Below are 21,666 nucleotides of genomic sequence, written 5' to 3' on the forward strand. Positions count from 1 at the left end.
TTCACGGATCGCTTCTGTTACAATGCATGCCGCTGTACTTTCAACTAATATGATTTCCAATCATGCTCCTGTTCCGCCAATTGGAGCTTTAGCCATTGGTGCATCAATCCCGACTTTTCTGGTCCTCAAACCGCCGTCATATTACCGTTGGCTTTGATGATGTCGGCAGCATACTCGGCTACCGCGTACACGGTAGCCTGCGTGTGGGCTGCGGGCAAGATAGGCATGACACTCGTGTCTACAACCCAAAGCCCCTTCACACCATACACCCGTAGCTTGCTATCAACAACGCCACCCCACTCCTTAGGCATCATGGCCGCTGTCCCAGCAGGATGATCGAAACTCGAGGACACCCAGGACTGGCGCATAATTGCCTCAATCTCAGCATCGCTCGCGGCGCCTGGACCAGGCATCATCTCAACCGCAGCAAGAGACTTTACACTGGGACTGGACATAAACGCGCGGGCCTTCGCTACGGCTCGGATGAGTATCAGGCTGTCGATCGGGTTGGAAATAGTGTTGAAGTCGACCAAGGGGGCGATTGACGGGTCCGGGTTCGTGGTATTGATAGCGATTGTACCTCTTGACAACGGCTTTTGAAGAGCCACTGGGACGGACTCGGCGCCGCCAAACGTGATCTCTACCACCCCCGCTTTGGGGTTCAAGAACTGCTTTTTTAGAGCATCTCTTTGTTGTTCGAATCCTTTCACTAATGCCGGGTTCTCGGCGTACACTTGTGGCAAGTGTTGTAAGGGTTCTTGCTGGCTGAGAGCGTCGGCAATATTCTGATAGTTGCTCGAGTCAAGATCTCGCAACGATGTGAAGACCACCTTGTTCCCCCAAGCATGCGAGTGAGGTCCCGTCTTATTGGCAAGATATTCAGCCCACGACTGATTGTAGAATGTTGCGTTGTTCATCAATGTTGGGTTCACAGACGTGTCATTGGCAACTTCACCCAGATCGTCAGTAATCGGGCAGGATGCGAAGCTGGTCAGAAGGGGGCAAATTGCTTACAGTCATAGACCATGTAGACAGATGGATGGTCCTGAAAGTTGGCGCCAACGCCAGGAGAATCAACAGTAACATTGATGCCGAGGCCTTTCAAAAGCTTCGAGGGGCCGATTCCGGAAAGTTGAAGGATCCGCGGTGTGTTGACGGCCCCAGCCGCTAGAATCACGTTTCGCGATCTCACAAATCGCGTTCTTGTTCCATCGCGGCTCGCAACATCAACTCCGGCCGTCGCATTGCCTTCGAACTTGATCACACCGCCGTAGTGTCGTACAAGAAGATGAAGATTGCTGCGGTCACTGACCGGGTTAAAGTATGCAGTTTCAGATGTCGAACGCGTGGCGTTCTTCCCGCCGGAGTTTTGAGGTAACCAAGCAATCCCGACGTTGTCGCCATCGGATCCATCCTTTAACCTTGGGACTTTGATGTCTTCGGCCCAGGCTCGAGCTTGCAGGTCTTTCAGGTTGGTCAGTTTCTGTTTATATAGTCCCATGCTTGATATTCAATTGGACTAGAAACGTACCAGCCGCAGGCCACTGCCATGAAGGGAATCCAACTTGGATGGGGCCATTTCCATACGCATCTCGGTTCCAGTCGTAACCATACTTGTCAACATATTCCTGGGAGGGAGGAGCAAATTTTGAAGACTTTCGAAAGTACTTCAGCATGTTGTTCCAGCCCCATCCAGGATTTCCCAGTGCTTCCCACGCATCATAGTCGGCGACTGAGCCTCGATCCCAGGCCATGCCATTAACGCTTGATCCTCCGCCAACAGTAGCGCCGATACGGAGTCGCGAGGTTCGGTTTCCGAGATGGACTTGAGGAACCGAAGTCACATTATAGAGGCGAGCCGACTGGTCGTAGGTGGTGAAGTATGGTACAGTAACATTGATGGTGTTTGGAAAGTCACCGTACTCGACGACCAGGACAGTTTCTTTGCTGATGTTAGTGACACCCGAAGCTTAAATCATCAAATCCAGTCGGCTAAAAGGTTCGCCCTAGCGAAGCAACCAACAAAACAATACTAGGTAGAAGTTAGTTGAAATTGTACTCACTGGCTGGGTTCTCGCTCAGTCTGTTAGCCACGACGAGCCCACTTGTTCCTCCGCCGATTACGATGTAGTCGTATTCCTCTGCGACAGCGTTCAGGTCAGTCTTGGCCTGACTGGCGCAGGAAGCCAGAGCCGCACTGGCGACAAGAAGTAGTGACACCTTCGCTACCATTGTACCACCAACAAGACGCATTTTTGCGAGGTACGACTTCAGACAGTGAAGTAAAATAAGAATCCATCTTGTGTTGTGCTACCTAGATATATGCATCTTACAGTGTTGACAACCCCGCACCGCCCACCAAATATGGCAGGCGATAAGATTTGCGATGCCACATCATGCAACCCACTATTCGCCCGGTGTAGCATGACATGTCCTGAAAGTTATGACCGGTCTAACTCTGCTGCCTAAGGTCTCATTGACGAGCGCGTTAGTCCGAGTAGGTTTCATCCTTCGGTAAAAAGCTGCATAGGGGTGGGCTATCAGCCAATCTTCAGAAATTTGACGACGTCATCGTCGTCCCTTGCATTTCTCACTCCAAGAAGTCTTGGAGACTATGCACGACACCTTGCACATCCTCAAATACATGCCAGTGGCCCACATCAGGCAGTACAATTTGCTTAGCTTTGCTGATCTTCTCAACGTACGCCTTTTGTCGGATCTCGGACGAGACTGCTTCATATTGTCCAGAAATAACCAGCGTCTCGACTGCCAGTTTCTCAAGGGCCAAACCCTCCGCGGCATTGGCCAGAGCGGATGTTGCCTTCGCATACCCTTCGGGATCTTGACCAAGGAAACCCAATCGTACCGCCGCAGCAGCGAGAGGATTGGTTTTGATCGTGTGATCCGAAAGCCCCGACGGAGATTTAAGGATGATGTCCATCCCCTCGCTCCTGACCTTGGCGATCGTCGTGGAAAGAGTTTTGACTATCATCCCCGGAAGAGGGAAAGGCGGCGGTCCCATGAGCACAAGCTTCTTAACAAGAGACTGATGCTCGATGGCAAATTTGGCGGAAATGATGGATCCCATCGAGTGGCCGACCAAAACGGCAGGAGATTGCGCAGAGACCCCCGCAACTTCGAAGATGCCAAGCAAATCAGCAACCAACGACTCAAAGGTGATGGTGCTGAGCGGATGGGTCGGGCTGAGGCCGTGGCCTTCGAAGTCGAAGATGTGCGCCGTGAACGCATCCTTCAGGTCAAGTGTCATTGTCAATGGTGTCCAATACTCTTTCGAGGAGCCAAGACCGTGAACAAAGATGATGCTTTGTTTTCCGGTTCCCGTTCGCTGATAGTTTAACGGTTTTTCGTTGATCGTTGTCAGCCCCGATCTGCCTTGAATCGATCTTGCAGCGTTGTTGGGCTTGAGAGCTGACTGTGCAGAAACTCGCTCGATGGTTGTGTTTACCGCGGAATGGTCTGCCACTCTGTTCTTCAAAGTCCCAACGCCATCAATGGAAATTGCGATTTCGTCTTCAGGCGACAGGAAGACTGGAGGGTTACGCCCAATGCCGACTCCTGCAGGCTGGCCGAGTGTTAGTACCGGTATGGCAACACGCAAAGACGTACACGCACCGTTCCCGTGGCGAGGACATCACCAGGCTGTAGAGTCGTTCCAGCAGACAATGTGCTAATCAGATGGGGAATCGAAAAGATGAGGTCCTCTGTTGTGGCATCCTGGCGCAGCTCTCCATTGACATGGGTCTGGATGCGAAGAGTCTTCGGTAAGTCTTCCTTGGGCACTGCTACGGGGCCCTAGCAATTGTCAACTAAACATCTCAAGACACACTCGAATCGGGGTTTCCTTACCATAGGACAGAACGTGTCGGGAGACTTTCCGATGTAGAACTGCTTGTGGTCTCTCTGTCTTTCTCTCGCCGTCAAGTCGTTGATGATAGTGTAGCCCCAGACATAGTCCCACGCATCCGCCTCACTAACGCGAAACCCAGCCTTTCCGACAATGACACCAATCTCACCCTCATAGTCAGCGCTCTCAGTGAAACCCTTGTGCAGCAGGATCTCTTCGCCATCGGCAATGATGGACGTTGCGCGCTTGGTGAAGATGACAGGGTGGCTGGGCTTATCGACCTTATCAGAGCTATCGTATCCTGAGCTGTTGAACTCTTTGGCGTGCTCCATGTAATTCTTGCCTACTGCCAGGACGTCGCGGCCTGAAATTGGAGGGAGAACCTTCACATCCTTCAACGGAATAGGAGGGTCGATTGATGCCGTGATGCTTTGGGTGCCCACTTCGATGACTTGGTACAAGTTTTCCACGGGAGTGCCCGAGAGGAAGGCCAGGGGCTGGATAGTTTGCTGAGCATGGTCGAGATGGCCAATCTGCGGGGTCGAGCCATCTTGCCTAGAGAAGGCGATGTAGTTGGTCAGGCGAGACGATTGAGGTGACATGATTAGCGGCTGTGAAGCTTAATCAGAATGAGCTAGAATGATGGCTGGTGAAGATTTCCGTCGAAATGCGACCTTTCTTGGCAGATCCAGATCGGAAGACTGGCCGATGATACCATTTCCTGCGAATCTCATGTTCAGAAACGACCCCACAGCAGGTAACGAGCGATTGCAACGACCCCCACCACCTCAGTGAGGGGTTTCGGCCGGCAAGCGAAGCATGACCCCAATTCGTCTGTACACTAATATGTAAGCACAATGTTTTGCCTTGAACATGGAGCCGCGAAGCTTGAAGAGTTACGTCTCACGCCGTGGGAAAAAATGCTATCCTCAAATCATAAGATTGCTTTCTCTTGAATGTAAGCAGGATGACAGGTAGGTCCCAACCACTCACACCGCTCTCACGAGGATAATACCAGAACGAGAGAGACGGCCATCAATCACCTTGTCTTAATGAATGCGAGCGACTCTTTGCAGCAAGGAACCAAGCGGCCGCCATTCCAATTCAAGCCTTACACGCAGTACTAGTGTCCGCCGGTATGATGCCTGCCGACAGACCTATGAGCATCACCCAAGAGACCACGGAGCAACCCTTGTCCCATTGTCGCATCGAATTCTACCGCAGAACAGCGCTAAAACAGAAGGCCGATCGCAAAGCCCGGAAATCCCAGTGCAAAAGTCGGCCTTGAATCGCCGGTCATTCCACACCACATGGCCTCTGGCGGTCCAGACCACCTCCGAGCCTGTAAAACCCACCCACTTCGCCTTCAACTGACGTCGGCGCTATCATCTCCCAGACAAGATCGGCTTGCACGCCTGCGTTATCCGCGTGCTCGCTTGGGCCGACACCACGCGCCGGCTTCTATCTTGTCCCCGTTTGCTGTGGCTAAGACGTCATCAACGCAGAGCAGTGGCCAAAAACGATTGAAAGCTTAAGTTTCAGACGGAGGCCGGAGCTGACAAAGGGCGGCACTAGCACGCGGAACCGACGACTTGTCTGTTGTTGCTCATCTGCCGGACTGCCTGTGAGTCGATCAATTGAGGTTAGCTTCCGTGCGACTAGGCGGTGGCTCTGTCCGATGTGGCGTGCGAGGATGAATTAAGGCCGTGACGTACGCGCAATTGGTAAGAGAAAAAGGAGGAGCTTGGCTGTTCCCAAATTTCGTGAGATCTCGAGGCGTGTTGGCTCCGCCAGGACTGCCTCTGTCAACCATACATGCACGACTATCATCGCTCTTCTTCCAAATTTCCAAATCAGCCATGGGGGTCGTCAACTCCATGCTTGTCAAAGATGTCAAAATATTCGACGGCACTAAAATAATTGAGCATGGCTACGTTTATGTCCTGGATGGAAAAATTGCTGCCGTTGGTGAGGGCAATTTCAATGGTGAGCTTACCACGGGGTTTACAGTCATATCGAAACCGGGACACACCATCATACCCGGACTAATTGATGCGCACATACATGCCCTGTCTGGAAATGTCAACAGCATCGAGCAATCACTCCGCTTCGGTGTCACCACCGTCTGCGACATGCACAATGATCCAAAAGACAATGCCGAGTTGAAGAAGGTCCGTCAACACATCTACCCGATGCGTTTCTCCGGCTAGCATAGACTGACATGAAGAATTTAGCTCGCGAGTGAACCGTCCAATAAGGGAAAATATGCAGACTTCAAGTGTGCTGGACTTGGTGCAGTCGTTGAAGGTGGCTGGCCGATTCCCGTGATGAGGAAAGAATTCTCCAACACGCCATGCGGTGACCACATCGTTGACAAGATCATTTCAACCTGGCCCATGCTCCGCAAGCCAGAAGATGCGGAGCCGTTCGTCAAGCAGCAGATTGAAGAGAACGGCGCAGCGTACATAAAAATGTTCCACGAGCTCGGCGACACTCTGGGCATGGATCTCCCCCGGCCTCCTATGGATATTCAAGAAGCTGTCGTAGCCGCTGCCCATAAACATGGTGTCATCACCACTGGACACGCCTTTAGCTATGCCGGCGCGATGGATCTGCTCCGTGCCGGAACGGACGGCTTGAGCCACATGTTCCTCGACAAGCCGCCAACGGATGATTACATTCAAATCATGCTGGAGAGGAAGGCGCATTGCAACCCCACACTCGGTCTATGTGCCTCTCAGACGGGCGAGGGACAAGACATGCTGATGTCGTACATGAAGGACCCATATGCAAAACGATTTCTCATCCAAAAGGAATCAACGAAACCTCTCGGGTTAGCTGCGGGACAGAAGCCCAAGGCGAGCATTGCGAACGCATATGCATCAACAAAGGCTTTGTACAAAGCAGGTGTGCCTCTGATCGTCGGGACCGATGCTGCTGGCAAGGGTCTTGGCTTGCCGTATGGATTGGGAATGCACCTGGAGATGCGTGTGTTGGTGGAAGAGGTCGGCATGTCTCCTATCGATGTCCTGAAGTCAGCAACTTCTGTCACAGCAGATCGATTCAAGTTCGATGATCGCGGGAACATTGAGCCTGGGAGGAATGCCGACTTGGTCTTGATAAAGGGTGATGTTTTGAAAGTGCTAGGCGACCGCAACGGGCGATGTCTACCAATCGAGGCTGTATGGAGAGAAGGAGTGTTTGCATCTGCAGTCTAACTTTGGTTACACATTCAGCCGGCACACAATACCACTCTTTTTCAGTCTTTTAATATACCATGCCCTTCACGCATGACTTTTTTTCCCCATGCCGGGTACGATTTTTGCAAGGCCTAAGAACACGATCGTTTGGGCTTACATTCAATTGAGGGTACAAAATGTTCACCACATGATTTTACAGAGCAGCGCCTCATCACTAACACATAGACGTTAAGACTTAGCTTCCTACGGACGAAATGATTCCAATGGTTACCATCAACTTACCAAGTTGACTTGATGCTCTATTGTTCCCGATTCGGGCCCTCAATGATGTCTCGCACAAATGCTCAAGTCCAAATACAAATAAACAAACACATGCGAGGAGAAACCATTCCTCATGTTTCCAAGTCTTTTTCTCGTTCTCCAACAGCGTCTTCCCATCGAGAGAGTGCCCCTGTTAGCATTTTGTGGACGCCTTTGCCAAAGTCCGTGGTGTCAACAATGTCCCTAAATGTGGAATTAGCTTTCCTCCGAAACCTTGAAATGAACCTGGGGATTGACATGGGAATGAGAGCGTACCGATCAGCCTCTGTCTCCAGTTCTTCATCCAGTCTTATCAACCGTTCCTGTCCAAGTTTGTCTTCATTGGAGAAGGTTTGGTCGAAGAACCGAATGAACTGTATACCGGCCCAGTTTCTCTGCTTGTCCTCTTTCTTGATATGTCTGATTAGGCGTCGGATGGGAAAATCCACGCCACAAAATTTCTCATCAGACTGCAAGTTCCAATGGCCGTTTGTCAAGACATAAATGCTGACTTGCTTTCGATTTTGGATGACCTTGGTGGCTATCAGGTCTAAGCTCGATTGCATATCGCAGATATTATCCGAGAATTTGCATTCTTGAACAGCTTTCTGAAGGTCCGAACTCTTTCCTGACCTCACATTCGGCTGGGCTGACGTGAAGTAAAGATCGAATGCTTCGTCTGGATCGGCTCCCCCCTCTTTCAAAACATACGCAAGAACCCGGCAAGTCCGACCTACAGCCTCTTTGTGGTTCTTCATAGATGCTGAATCATCAACGAGGAAAATCTGTCGCCGGTTATCTTCTTGCACTTTCATTATCTCTAGGCGTTCCTTGAAAACTTACTTGATCCCGTCCTTTGTCCCCCTTGACTTTATTGACATCTATTGCTAGTTGAGGAAATATTTTGAATGGATGCCTGCCACGCTGCTTCTTGGGAGTCGGGTTGAGATATTTGGAGAGGCCTGTTTTGTCTGCCAGGCAAATGTGCCATACCAGGTCAACCGTGGCAATGAGATCTAATGACTGTGGGTTAGTGGCCACTGTATGTTGCGAACTCCCTCGATCAGATGGTGAAGGAGATCGTGTATAATTATATGTGTCCTCCAAGGCTCTGCTTCCTGACGTCATGTTACTTTCGAGTTGAGCTTGATTATATGAACCAACTTCGTTTGCGAAACTCTGCTGAGCGGACCTGTCTCGACATCTCGCCGAGTGAGACGAGCCGCTTTCTTCCATTCCAACAATTGGGCTCGTTTTCAAGACCGTGTTCATACTGTCAGTCTGTAGTTGAGTAGTTGACTGAGGTCGTGAATCTAGGCCAACGCCGCTGTCCGAAAGCGTGTGCCTTCGTGGTATTGAGTTTCGGTCGGTGCTTCCAACTGAATTGCCAGTGGCTTTCCCGTCGGACACTTGGCTCGGCCGTGGAGAAACAGATCTATGTCTTCGGTCTTCATACGTCCTTCCTACCCTCAACGATGTTGTCAACCGCGGGGGTTCTTCCGATAATTCTTCCTGGGGCGATTCCGTAATTGAGATACTGGGAGTGTGTCCTGGACTTGGCGACGGTGATAAAAAGTTGTCTTCGGGGATTGTGGTGATAATGTGCAACCCTCTTGATTCATGTGGCGTGGCTGAGATAGCAGGGGTTGTCAAGGATCTGACGGGGCCTTGTGACACGGAATCGCTCACTAAACACTCTAAACCATCCGTCTTAGAGTGTGTAGATGGTCCTGGGTCGGTGTGGTTCGTAGGAAGAAGTGCGGGCCGATTTGGAAATAATAAGTTCCACTCGTTATAGAGCTCGGCAGCATCAACTCGATGCTTTGGTTCAGCAACGAGCATCCGACTGAGAATGAGATTGCTCAGTTGGGTGTAGAAATCAGTGTCGCCTGCAGCGGTTTTGATTGCGTTATGGTGCCAATCCTCAACTGTGTTAAGGACACATGTCCCGTCGTGGAATGCGCCTACATGGCATCCATCCTTCAACACGGTTTGTTGTGTGGCTTTGATACGGTCGTTATGATAGCGCCAACGCCCACGGTCGCCCTGAAGGCACCAAACCAGCGCTTCGCTTGCAACGCAGCCTAATGCCCAGACGTCATTATCTCCTCTTATGCCTCTCGTGCCTTTGTTATCCACGCAGGCCTCGGGTGCGCCTATGATTCCTCAGTATTTCGTCAAACGACAAGAAAGCTTGATAACTTACTGTACATTCCGTTGCCTTCTTGGTCCATGGCATCTTCGTCCAGACCTTTGTACCTCATCCTTCGGATATGGCCAGTTCCCATGTCTGCAAACTTGAACGCGAATCCATGCATATTTCCGAAGCCCTCATTACAGACTAGAATGTTTTGTGGATGTATGTCTTGATGGGTCCTATCATGGTAATGTCAGTACATCAACGTAACATGAGCAGGCAGGAATAAATATGTACCCTCGTCGCATCCAGGCTCCTTTCGAATGTTCTTTCGAATCAGTCAGGTTGTGGATACGCTCTAACCCTCTGGACAGACCCATCAAGCAATTCCAAAACAGCTCGCGCTCCGCCTTACTTTGCGGAGGAGGTTGATGTTCAAAAAAGGATTCCAGAGTGCCACCATTGGCATACTCTAGTATAATTACCCGCACATCTAAGCTTTGAAAAGAACCGTAGTATCTCATGATGTGATTGAATGAGTCTTCCTTGATAAGGTTCTTGTACATGTCAACCTCATTATCGTACATGACCTTTAGGGTGTCACTGCTACCCCGAAGAACCTTAAATACAACAGTCTAGCAGAGTATGCATTAGAAGTTTTCTCGTACGAGCGATTTCTTTGGGGGTTGTTAACCTTGTAGGCGGAGCATTGCTCATGCAATGTCACTTTGTCAAGACAAATATCATCACGACGACCGGACTCCCTCGGACTAATTCTTTCTGTTTTCGAAACTGGTATGATGTGGAAAGGAGATAATTCCCTCTTGCTTGGTTTTCTCTCACTTCGACCCATGTTGAGTGTCAGTGGACAAAATTTCCACTGGGATTTCTGGAATCGCTCGAACACTTCGCGATCGCTGCTGGATTCCGAGGCTGCAGTTGGTGTTGCTAGTAGTGGCAGCCCGCTGTCATCCACATTATACCGAATGAAGACAGATATATCTTGATGTCGCGCCATGAATGTCAGGACAGAGAATACAACGAGGTAATGTTCCCTGATTTCTTGGCCGGTATCCAGGATGTGAGGCTCCGTGCTGCAGAGAACATCTTCAATTTTCTCGATAGTCCAGAATCGACCAAGTTCAATCTGTGGCATGAACTCAACGTGGTCCCTTTCTGCACTGTTCCCGTAGCAGTCGTATTCCTTGATGTATTGGGCGACATGTTGCTGAAAGTCTTTCACAGCTCCGACAGGTTCCATGATACGAGAGGGGAGACACCGACCAATGAGCAAATAGGAGGGATAGATATTCGGTAGAAATTATCGTTAAGTAATGCCGGTTTCTAGTAAGCAGTTGAAGTCTTGTACAATGCTGGTGACGGAGATTGGTGGGGTCCCCTGGGCGTGCTGCCTACTTAACTGGTGAGCCTGACGACGGTGCAGGTTGCCTCCAGCCTTATTTCCATTTTGGCAACATCGGAAATAATGTGAATAAAATGGCGAACCATGTAGGCGACCGGTGGCTTCAACAGGATTGTGGCTGCCAGACCGCAGGACAGTAATCGTAGCCCCCACTCCCCCTTCAGCGCGACATGTTGCATTCCTGACTCAGGAGAACCAGTTAGATTCAGAAAGCTCAGGGATTATTTTGCATGGTTTCGACCCCGGTTCCCTAAAGCGCCTCCCATTCGTGGGTGCCGTAGCCTGCCGCATGCATAAGCTCATCACGCCGACTTGGCAATTGCCTTGGTTTGTCGAGCTGGACTTGGCTACCACACCATCCATTTGAAGTCGGCGACTACGCCTTTTAGTGTCGCTGATCAACAGGGAATTCTGTCGAATCAGGCCTCCTTAGTAAATATCCAGTTAACAAATCGAGAAACCAATCAGAGCCAGAGATCCGTTCACGCTAAAAGTCGCCTTGCCGACTTCAAATGGATGACGGCTAAGTCGGTAGCCCAGACGCTTGACGCACGTGTGAATCTTACCTCCTCATATCGTTTCTGACATGGTGAGAAACCATACGAACCCAAAGTATGCCACAATGGCCTCTTCATCGGCGAACTTTGCCGGCATGTGGGTAGTGACAGTGTGGCGAGGTCTCAATGAGACGTTGTCTTCAGGGAACAGTTCCATTGGGTGAACTCCATCCAATTTCTATATGTATTTGACACTTGTGCTTCTAACATAGTAAAGGTTCCTGTTGGTGGTTTCGCCAAAGTAACTCCACAGAATCACCCGATGTTCTAAAGGTTGCTTGTTCTCCACCTCAGTCTCAAGTACACGAATAGCCATGTTCCAATAGTTACGATAGTCAGCGGGATGGTGATCTTGATGAACAGTCGAAAATTGTCACCTTGCCACTTGAATGGTGCCTGCATGTCCTCCGGTGTCTCTTCGTTCCAGAGGAATACACCGCTCTGAAAGAATGTCTGGCATTTCGTCAGAGGTTCAGATAAAACTGGATATTGCTGGAACGTTCGCTCTTACTGCTACAAAAGTGGCTGGCAAGAAGAAAAGAGTAGCGACGGTAATGACATGCATCGAAGTTGTTTGTCGTGAGGTTTTGTCGGATATTATTTGCATTTGCTCGCTGTTCTTCTGGGCATACTCGGCGAGTTTGGTGTTAATCTGGTCACTTCTCTGCTGTAAGGCCTTGTCGTACTATGGAACTTCTGTCAGTCAACCTCGTTCAATCTCCTATGACTCCAGTACAACTACGAGTTGGTTACTCACCAAAGATATGCCTTGTTCTAGGTTGGCTGCCAGACATTTCAGTTGTCTCGAACGCGTCTCAAGCATCTTTGAAATGGAAGCAATCTCTCTCAAGAACTCGTTAATAACAGCCTTGCAAGCATCCATATCCTTGAATTCGGTGGCAGCGAGGTTGTCATAGTGTTCCCCAATGTTTTTGAGGACGCCAACGTTGAGATCCAAGATCAACATCGACTTCTGGATTGTCTCTGCATGGTGGTGAAGAGACTGCATGTGTTTGAATCGGATATCTTTCAGCATTCCTCGGGGGTCTAGTCCGAGAGACGGGCTGCTGGCGTTGTCGGCAGATGTTCCCTGTAGTGGCCCCTTTTCCAGGTCTGTTGGTAAATCTGTCTGCGTCCTAGTCCAAGATCTAAGAGTTGAGCTTGTAGCACTCATCATCCTAGAGAGCATTGGCGACTTTGTCAGGGTCGTACCAGAAACCATAGTGTTGGTTTTTGATGGGCTAGTCTTTGAGTTCGTTGTTGATTTCCGTGATATTGTCTCCCTCATGAGCTTCGGATAAGATTCTAACCCGTCTTCACCGACGTGATCATCGACAAGTGCTTCCTTGGCTGGCGCAATAATGCGTTTTACGGCTCCTTCTATGTCGTTGATAAATTGGCGCCAATTCTCGTCGCACCAAGACAGGTAAATGACATGAGTGGCAAGTGATGCTTGTAGGTGGTGTGAGACATCATCTTCGTTCAATTCTGTCTTGGGCGGGACATTCAGAAGGTGTCGAAACTGCAAGATGCGCTCCTTGAAAAGTTCGCTTCCTTTAATGTTGATCCAGAGGGCTCTTCCGGTCTTCAAGTCGAATGAATGATAGTTCGCAGTTTGTCGGAACTTCCAGTTTAGTCCTTCCTCTTCATTCTCTGAAAATTCCACAGACCTCAAGAGGTACGAAACTCGAGTCTCACGTCCAGACCTTCCAAGTTTCTTCAGTTCCCGGGACTCATTTGAATCAGCGCTGAGAATGTTCTTTCCCCTGAATTGGGAGAGACAAAGATCAACAGGCTCATCCTGCTCCCCGAAGGCATGGAGTGATTCAAGAAAGTAGGGATCTACTTGGTGGTATGCGCAAGCAAATTTAAACATATCCACGGAGCAATTCAAAGGCGATCTCGAGTCTGGTGACGCCAGAAACCTATATGGATCTCAGCAAAACGCCGTGCATTGTCTAGGCCTTTGTATCACTTACAAATGACGGACAATAGGGTCCTTATCGCTCCGAACAAGGTGCTGCTTCAAGTCATTGACACCGGAGATACTGGTCTCCTGGGCAGGGAATTCTGAACAATCCATCAGTACCACCGTGGTTTACTAGATTGAATGCGGGACCATTACTATTGAGACCTCCCGTCTCCCATACGTCGATGTTTTCATGTGTGGCGCAAAACACAGTCTTCTCTTTCTCTTGAAGCTTGTCCCACTGCGTTTCATTATACCATGCCTCTTGGGGACTTTGGGTGTGAAGTTGGAATTTTGGATACTCTTTGTATCTATGACAGAGTTCAGCAAACTCGTCTTGTGGGTCGTGGTTCTGCATGATGTTCCGAGGGACAAGAATGGAGCTCTGAAGATGGTTCACGGTCATTAATTGAGACTAAGATACACCTGATTCTGGTAGAGCGGGGTTGCCGAATTTAATGTGAACGATGGTTCAAATAGGCGAATAAAATCCCCGTCTTGGATTCTCTGGGCATTTTGGAACATGACTGGTCACTGGGCAGGCCACGGTTCCAAGCCTGGCAAGGCATAGCCATAAGGCAGAACTACTAGCTATTACAGCGGGCTGCACATAGCAGGCGGATAGATACAGGTTTGCCCTGTTAATGCAGGCTACCTGTGGCAGGTATAGCGGGTTCTCAACGTTGCAGGGGTCTAGTGCATATTGGATCACCTCAGCCGCCAGTTGTCTCGGAGTAACATGAGCTCGTCATTGAGCAGCAGGTGGATGTGACCCTCGTAATTTGACTTGGCAACTAGCAAACGAGCATACATGGAATTCAGAGCCTCCTCACAAAAGTCCCCCTGCTTCAAGTCTTCTTGACCGGTGGGTTCCAGGCCTTCAAGTTCTTCAAATGGTCTATGTCGCTCTTTATCTCGTAGTCAGTAGAAGGATGTTAATGGCAGAAAGAAGGTGAACCAAATCTACCTTTTGCAGCTCCACAGGCGCAAAGATCACAGCTTTTATGCCTTTCACCTAGCATACCAGATGTTACTAAACGGAAGTTTAAGGATTGCTGCTGCTATACCTCAATTTGACATTGCTTCCCATGGTTATGCTCGAGCCAGGATGTGAGGACATCCAGCCTGATTCGGTAGATCGAAAGGACCGATCGTACGTTCGAGTCCTCCATCGTGGTGAGACTATGTGGCAGTAGACACCCGCTAGATGTTTAACTCAAAGGGTATTGTGCGTTGGGCGAAATTCCATTTCATCGGTCGAGTCCCGTGGATATGCGACCGCTGAATAAATGTGGAAAAACGATGGTCACCGGGCGAAGCTTCAGCGGGAAGACAACCACCATCCTCTTTTCTCGCCAAGAAAATCTCCGTCCGACCTTCTTCTTCCATTGATGTTTACTGGCGTATCATTGGTCGCCTGATCTTACACCGGCTGACCGGCTGCAGTATGCGGCCTGGTGGTAACATTCCTGCAGATTGCGGCATGTAAGACCAGTTTGGAACACCGTCACACCCCGGTATTAGTTGAGCTACGCAGCCGCATTATGGTGTCAGAACCGCTTCGCGGTACCTTGTTCGGACAGGCGACCAATGCGATTTCTTCCCGATGCTTAGGGCCTCTAGCCGGCAGCCTACTAACAGTGTCTCGGTCGCCTTCTCGAGTTTGCCTTGCCGCTGCCTGGAAGCCTTAGTATGTCTCGAGACCATTCGGGGCGATCATTCATCGACACCACCACCCATCATGGAGGCTGCTTATCTGTGGCCCGCATCACGAAAGAGCCCAATGCAATGCACATTAAGCTGGACTTTGGTGGCGGTGAGGTGCATGTACTTGACGGCAGAGGCTCAGAACTCGAATGCAAATGTCGAGCGGGCTCACTACCAAAGAAATGTGAGGGCTACTAAGCTGCTCTTACATCTGAGCTCTGGCTGCGGCCAGGCATCTGAAGAGAGAGATGTGTCACCCGTGCAGGATCCACTGCGGTAGCGACACGGATTGCAAATGGTGTGCCTGGGGAACGCTGACAACTCTCAGGCGGACTGCACCATTTAGTCAGCCCAGAGCAGGTACTTCTTAAGCCCTCGCGGCTCTCCCACGTTGTAAATCTTTCTAATTTTTGGGATGACGTTGATGGGGAAAGAACCCCACTCTTCGACAGTCCAGCGTATTCGTTGAAAAGGCATGGGCAATACATGAAGGGTTTGAAGATGTGTCCCGGTCCTGGCAATGGATCCCTTAGAACCTGTCGTGTCTTCATTAAGACCATGAGCTTTATGAGTTGGAATATGTCAAAGAATCTCACAGATAACGATATCACTATCTCGGATGAACCCCGCACTTCACTGAGCTGTTCGTTACTCTGCCACATTATCTGACTGGTTTGGAGCTCCGATAACGGGTCCGCCAGATTCCCCGCATTGTCTTCTATCAAATGGCGAGAACGGAACGGCGATGATTGAGATCTTTGTTGTGTTTAATCCTCGCTTTCGGAATATCGTGAAAACAGGGTAAAGCCTGAAAATGACTCGGCGACAGGGGCGCACATCACCAACGCAACCTTGAACCATGGCAGAGTGGCTGGGGAATGTTTCCCCGCAGATTGCTTATCTTCGCTTGTTCAACCATATCTCTGCTGAATTGGATGGTTTTTCAGTCGTTCGACTTTTAAAATGATCCTGTTTTTGTAGGTTTTGATTTGGAAAAACTATCGATACTAGGTTGTCGTCGGCGTTCATAGCGAGTTTCGGAATGTTGTGCAATATGGCAACGCGCTCTGCGCTGACTAGTTTGCTTCTTGTCGGTTCAACGTAAGTGAATGCCAAATTGCTCTAGGTTGAAGACTCACGATTCTGACATTCAAGGTTGGTAGTGTGGCAAGCTGTTCGGCCTCCAGCTTCAAGAACCTGGCTTTCGGAACTTTGACAAAAGGCACCAATCATGACCTCGTCATGAGACGCTACCTTGACTTCCACGGGATCTCAGAGACATCGAACATCTCGTACTACGACTCTTTCTATGACGCCGTCGCCGCACTGAAGAACGACACCCTCGACTATGTCATGATGAATGCCGTGCATCCTCAAGCTTCGTCAATCGTGGGCAGCGACTTCCGCAACGTCTTCATCATCGACACATTCATCTCCCCAAGCAAGCCGCTTGTGGTAGCTACGAGGAAGGATGTTGCGGACCCGCAATCAATCGGCATCTTGTATCCCTCCGTCGCCAACTACACCGACACCAGCAAGTGGTCAGACGTTGTCCAGATCACTTCCGGTGGACTGGTTCAAATTGCGAAGGACCTTCTGGATGGGAAATATGACTCTGCAATCATCTACCAGGACACGGCGCTGGCGAACTCGGATGTGCTGCAGATCGACGAGGAACTTGGGTCCCCCGACGACGCATGGCTGCTTCTGGGCCGGAATCGGACTTACACGAATAGCGTTTTGGCTTGGCCAAATGCGCCTGTAACATGGCAGTGGAAGAAGCAATGGTACTAATAAGGTTGAAATCCTAAAGGCCTCCAGAAGGAAATGACTTTGCTGTTCGGTTAAGCAGTTCATACTTTCAATGTCTAATTTGGGCTTTTGCTCCACTATCAGTCCATCTTCACGTTGCTCTCCGTGGCACAAGTATCACCAGGTGGTTGGGGCCAAACAAATAGACTGCAACTTATCGCTTCTAATTCAATTGTCTTCCTCTCTGTTTCAATGACATGCATTCCCAACTTGAAACCATTCGCCTTTTTGTCGAGGTTGTGAAAGGGAGAACAGTGAGGATCGCGGGGTACCGACACCCCGCGATCGGCAGTGGAGATCCTGGACGCGTTTACACGCGTGGCGGCGACGCGCCCAGCAGGGTTCAATGACGTCTCAGGGATACCTTTCCAATGAACATTGAACTCATCCCCTTTTCGCATCAGTTGACATCGTGGCCAGACCTTTTTGTACCCTTATGTAACAATGGGCAACTCCTCAGCTGTGTCAATCAGCTCGGATTCTGAAGACTACGAATCCAACGACCAAGCGCCCGCCAAACAGATAAACAACACCAAAGTCGACTTCGACACGTGGAAGCGGATCCTGCGTAAGCGCTTGAACGGCATCAAATCCGTCGGGGACATTGCCAACTTCACCCGGTACCCCACCTTCGCCAATCCGGGTCTCAAGATTGAAGGCCACCCCGCGTTCCCTCTTCCGCTAACACCCAGCGATGCTGAGGTGATCAAGGCAGCATGCAGGGAAGCACCCTTTGGCAAAGGCGAAGACACTGTTGTCGACACCTCAGTGCGGAAGACGTGGGAACTGAACCACACCCAGTTCCAACTCATCAACCCAGAATGGGCCGGCTTTTTGCAGAAGGTCTATCTGACGGCCGCTGGTGGACTCGGGTTAAGGGACGTCTCGGTGAAGCCGCACAAGCTGCTGTTGTATGAGGAGGGCTCATTCTTCAAGCGCCACAAGGACTCCGAGAAAGAAGCAGGCATGGTGGGAACGCTTGTCATATGCCTCCCTTCAGGGCATCAGGGTGGAGATGTTCACCTCGCCTTCGGCTCCGATCAACGCGTTTTCTCCACTGCGCCCACGTCTACCTTCGACATTACCACTCTTGCTTGGTTCTCCGACGTGACGCACGAGGTGAAGGAGCTGACGTCTGGATACCGTCTGGCCCTGACCTACAACATCGTTCAGAACGGGTCTTCTAAGCAGTCGGCGGGCTTCTTCGGGCAGCAGGCGCAGGAGGTGAAGCAAGTACTGCTGCAATGGCAAGTTAACTATCCCGGCAATAACATGCTTGTCTATCCCCTAGACCACAAGTACTCTCAGTCCAGTCTCTCGTTCCGAAATATGAAGGGTCGAGATAAAGCGGTCTGTCAGGCTATACAGGACATCGGTGCGCACAGTGGAGTCTTCCTCCTGCTTGCGCATCAAACTCATACCACTGAGGAGGATGAAGATTACTATGACAATGACGCCGAACCTGGTACATGCCTCGACGCCATTTTCACCCCCGAAGGCAAGCAAATCGCAACAGACTACACGCTCGATGACGACGAAGTTATGACGCCGAATATGTTTGAGGACCGCAGCCCGGATAGCGAGGAGGAAGGAGAGTTCACTGGCAATGAAGGCGCTCCTAGCACCTATCGGTACCATGACACGGTAAGCTCCCAGCCACTCACTCACTCACTCTCACTAGTTTCCTAGAACGTCGAGGGCTCAATCATCTCATAGGTCGCTGTGCTCGTGAAGAAGTCGACCCTGCACAAGCACCTAAGGGGCTATAGCCACGTATGGAGCTCTTACGGCCCTGATGCTCATACCGACAACATGGTCGCTCTTGTAACCAAAGATCTGGAGGAGCATCGCGAACACCCAGCCACCAGGGCCACAGCGTTGGAGTTTCTTACCCATGCGATCGGAATACAAGGACCATCTCAAAAGACGACGCCTCCCGTTGCTGTCTACTGGGCTCTTCAGCTAGATGATAGCAAATTATTTCAGCTCGCCATGGTGGCCGCAGCCAAAGCTGGCCAAGACACCTACAACGAGGCACTCAATGTGACGTGCCGATATATTGAAGAGAATTACGGCGAGAAGACGGACGCGATTGACTGGGATAAGTGGTAGGTGATTCTCAGACGAGCGACTCTAATCTGTCTTGTTTTCAAGTTCTCATCTGCTAACGCACTTGCGCTAGGTTGGGCGAGACTACGAGCAATGCTTCTTTGTCGAGTGTGATGAATAGCATTCAACACTTCACGCCCCGCTTCAAATCGGATGCAGTCAGGGATTCCTTCAACAAATGGGGGAACTCGAAATTGACGCTGAAGCTCGAGACCGAACCTCAGCTTGGCATCAATGATCTCAGTTTATTCGCAAAGACGTTGGAATCTCGGCATGAGGACCAGGAATGGATCATGTCAAGGTAAGTTTCCAGGTGCTTCGCCCTTAACCCGTCACAGATCTTGCTGACATCGTTCCTCCAGCCTGATCCCCTCCTTGGCTGATCGCGGCAACCGCGACCTCATCTACAAGGTCTTGAATACGGTCTTTGTGAAACGAGAGCAGAGAGAGTTCAGGAACGCCAAAGACATTTATGTGTACATGGTTCAGAACGCACTTCCGAAGCTCTTGCTCTCTGGCGAGGACATCACACCTACCTCAACACCCTATGCCGCACTTTCAGCAGCCGTAGTCGGACCCTTGACGGAGTTCGCCTACCGGGTCAACGAGGGCCTCACCTTCGGCGCCGCAGAGCAAGCTCTTCAACTTCTCGAGGCAGGCTGCAATAACTTAGTGTGGACGAAGTCAGAGTGGCAACCTAGCGCTGTTCAAGCCAACGTCGTTGAGAAATTCTTGGTTCCTTTGATGACCATAATGCAGAGACACAGTATTCCTGTCGAGAACCACGAGGCAGTCAGAAACCTCCTCGAGGTCATCATCGGAGAAGGACTCCTTCAACAGCTTGGCCCCTTCCCACCAAGGCCCGTCGGCTGGACATACAAGCCGCGAAGATGCGCGCCCTATCGAGGCCAGCGGACAGTCTGTCGCGACTGCGACGAGCTGGAGGTCTTCCTGACAGCGCCAGACCAGAAGGTATGGAGGTTCGCCGCCGCAGAAGCGCGCCGCAAACACATAAATAGCCTTCTCTACGGCACCGAGAAGTACTTTCGAATTACCACGGAACGTACCACATCTTCGCACACGCTGGTAATTGAAAAGACTGGCGGAGAGTACAAGGACGAGGTCGCAAAGTGGCGTCGCCACGTTCAAGCAATGGCTTCGCTTCTCTCTCCCTTGAGGAGCGACTTCTTGAAGAACATGCTGGGTGAAAGTAGGTATCGAGAGCTGATTCTCCTTGAGCCATTGCTCAGCCAAACGGACTCGGGGAGTGTTGCCGGTGTGAAACGGGAGGCGGATGAGCCTGCGTTTGGACAGCGGCCTGCTACGCAAAGGCGATTGTGAAGGCCATGGGTTATTTGGAAGATGAGATATGGCGCTTCTAGTGAATGAAGCATCTCCGTTGACGATGATATCTCGGCCCTATTCTTCCATTCATGTGTATCATATGGTGGTATTCTTAGATCACGACGGAACGAAACACAGTGGAGACCCCTGCGACGCCCAGCGTCAAGCAAGCTGCGGCCAGCATGACAGATAGCCCGCCGGCTGGGCGAAAACGCCATGTGTCGTAGAGTCTACCTTGCCACGTGGATGGTAGCGGGACCCAATATCTGCAACGGGGGAAGAGATGAGATGATGGACCGACCCAGCGCAGGGCTCTTGTTCACATGCTGGGGCCACTCATGTAAGAAATCGACTCAGCAGAGTTACATATCTGGTAAATTCGAACGAGCTTGGATACCCAACTCAAGTCGTCTACATCATTAGCAGTGATATCAATGTGTGAGGTAGCATGAGTTGTCGACTCATTCATGATACAGAGTATCACGCAATACTATTGTGGACTACGGCGATAAGAGGCATTTCTGAGTCGCTTATCTGACCTCATGAACTCTGTCAGGTCTTCCTGCCTTGGCAGCTGAGTCGACGACTTGTGCGGGAAGGCTCGGTGGCCCTTGTCTAGCGTGAACTGATGGCCCAGCATGCCGGTTCCAGCGTATCACCAACTCTCAAAGTCTCGCAGAATCTCGAAGCTTAGACGTCGGTGCCTCTTTTTCACCCCAACTTCCACCAAAGCTTCATTCTCCCTCTGGTAGAGATTTATCAAAATCACCAGGGCTAGATCAACCATCCCAAGTGCTGCGAGGGAGCAGTGAGTGGTGCGCGGGCTCCCAGGTTGGCCCGGGAAGAGGCTTGGTCATGGCGTGATCGTCTCAACTTCATAGGCGAAGGGAAGTCTCTTTCCTGTCGTGTTCAAATACCTCGGCAGAATTTAAGGGAAGGCCAGGACGGGCCGCTGTAGTCGACACGAGCTCTGGATAGTTTCTGACAGCTCGAGGTCACGATAATCACGTGAAGTTGCCTTCCTGCAGGGAAGCGGGGCAGAGATAGAGGCAAGATTGTGAAATACTGAGGGCGTATGGGTGTGAAGTAAGGTAAGTGTGTTGTGAACGATGGTTTGAGTGAGCGGCGTGGGTGGTGCGTGTATGTGTTGCGTTCGTGGATCTGCCGCAGGTTCTGAAACAAACCCTCACTCAGGTAAGCTAATCTGTCATCGTTTGAACTTGCCGCGATCCATGATCAGACA

General features: G+C 50.6%; 6 protein-coding genes across 6 annotated transcripts; 3 read left to right on the plus strand and 3 right to left on the minus strand.

Moving 5' to 3' along the window:
• Positions 1-125: 125 nt before the first annotated feature.
• On the minus strand, positions 126-2,253 carry xptC-1 (Dehydrogenase xptC; the record flags this gene model as incomplete). The annotated part of the gene is made up of 4 exons (XM_036643936.1): positions 126-949; positions 1,015-1,464; positions 1,532-1,942; positions 2,064-2,253. The coding sequence occupies 4 exons, from the start codon at positions 2,251-2,253 to the stop codon at positions 126-128; spliced, it is 1,875 nt and encodes a 624-aa protein (XP_036491067.1).
• Positions 2,254-2,590: 337 nt separating this feature from the next.
• Positions 2,591-4,467, minus strand: yisK (Uncharacterized protein; the record flags this gene model as incomplete). Its single annotated transcript, XM_036643937.1, has 3 exons — positions 2,591-3,583; positions 3,634-3,813; positions 3,868-4,467. The coding sequence occupies 3 exons, from the start codon at positions 4,465-4,467 to the stop codon at positions 2,591-2,593; spliced, it is 1,773 nt and encodes a 590-aa protein (XP_036491005.1).
• Positions 4,468-5,724: 1,257 nt separating this feature from the next.
• Positions 5,725-7,083, plus strand: CGCS363_v012089 (uncharacterized protein; the record flags this gene model as incomplete). Its single annotated transcript, XM_036643938.1, has 2 exons — positions 5,725-6,036; positions 6,100-7,083. The coding sequence occupies 2 exons, from the start codon at positions 5,725-5,727 to the stop codon at positions 7,081-7,083; spliced, it is 1,296 nt and encodes a 431-aa protein (XP_036491004.1).
• Positions 7,084-8,160: 1,077 nt separating this feature from the next.
• NEK7 (Serine/threonine-protein kinase Nek7) lies at positions 8,161-10,658 on the minus strand (the record flags this gene model as incomplete). The annotated part of the gene is made up of 4 exons (XM_036643939.1): positions 8,161-9,521; positions 9,572-9,741; positions 9,800-10,137; positions 10,197-10,658. The coding sequence occupies 4 exons, from the start codon at positions 10,656-10,658 to the stop codon at positions 8,161-8,163; spliced, it is 2,331 nt and encodes a 776-aa protein (XP_036490515.1).
• Positions 10,659-16,212: 5,554 nt separating this feature from the next.
• Positions 16,213-16,952, plus strand: CGCS363_v012091 (uncharacterized protein; the record flags this gene model as incomplete). The annotated part of the gene is made up of 2 exons (XM_036643940.1): positions 16,213-16,259; positions 16,322-16,952. 2 exons carry the CDS (start codon positions 16,213-16,215, stop codon positions 16,950-16,952), a joined length of 678 nt encoding a protein of 225 aa, XP_036491120.1.
• Positions 16,953-17,414: 462 nt separating this feature from the next.
• On the plus strand, positions 17,415-20,420 carry CGCS363_v012092 (uncharacterized protein; the record flags this gene model as incomplete). Its single annotated transcript, XM_036643941.1, has 4 exons — positions 17,415-18,614; positions 18,687-19,078; positions 19,153-19,380; positions 19,442-20,420. 4 exons carry the CDS (start codon positions 17,415-17,417, stop codon positions 20,418-20,420), a joined length of 2,799 nt encoding a protein of 932 aa, XP_036491091.1.
• Between the last annotated feature and the right edge of the window lie 1,246 nt (positions 20,421-21,666).

Source organism: Colletotrichum siamense (assembly GCF_013390195.1).
Source record: "Colletotrichum siamense strain Cg363 chromosome Unknown KSG_Cg363_contig08, whole genome shotgun sequence".
NCBI classification, from domain to species: domain Eukaryota; kingdom Fungi; phylum Ascomycota; class Sordariomycetes; order Glomerellales; family Glomerellaceae; genus Colletotrichum; species Colletotrichum siamense.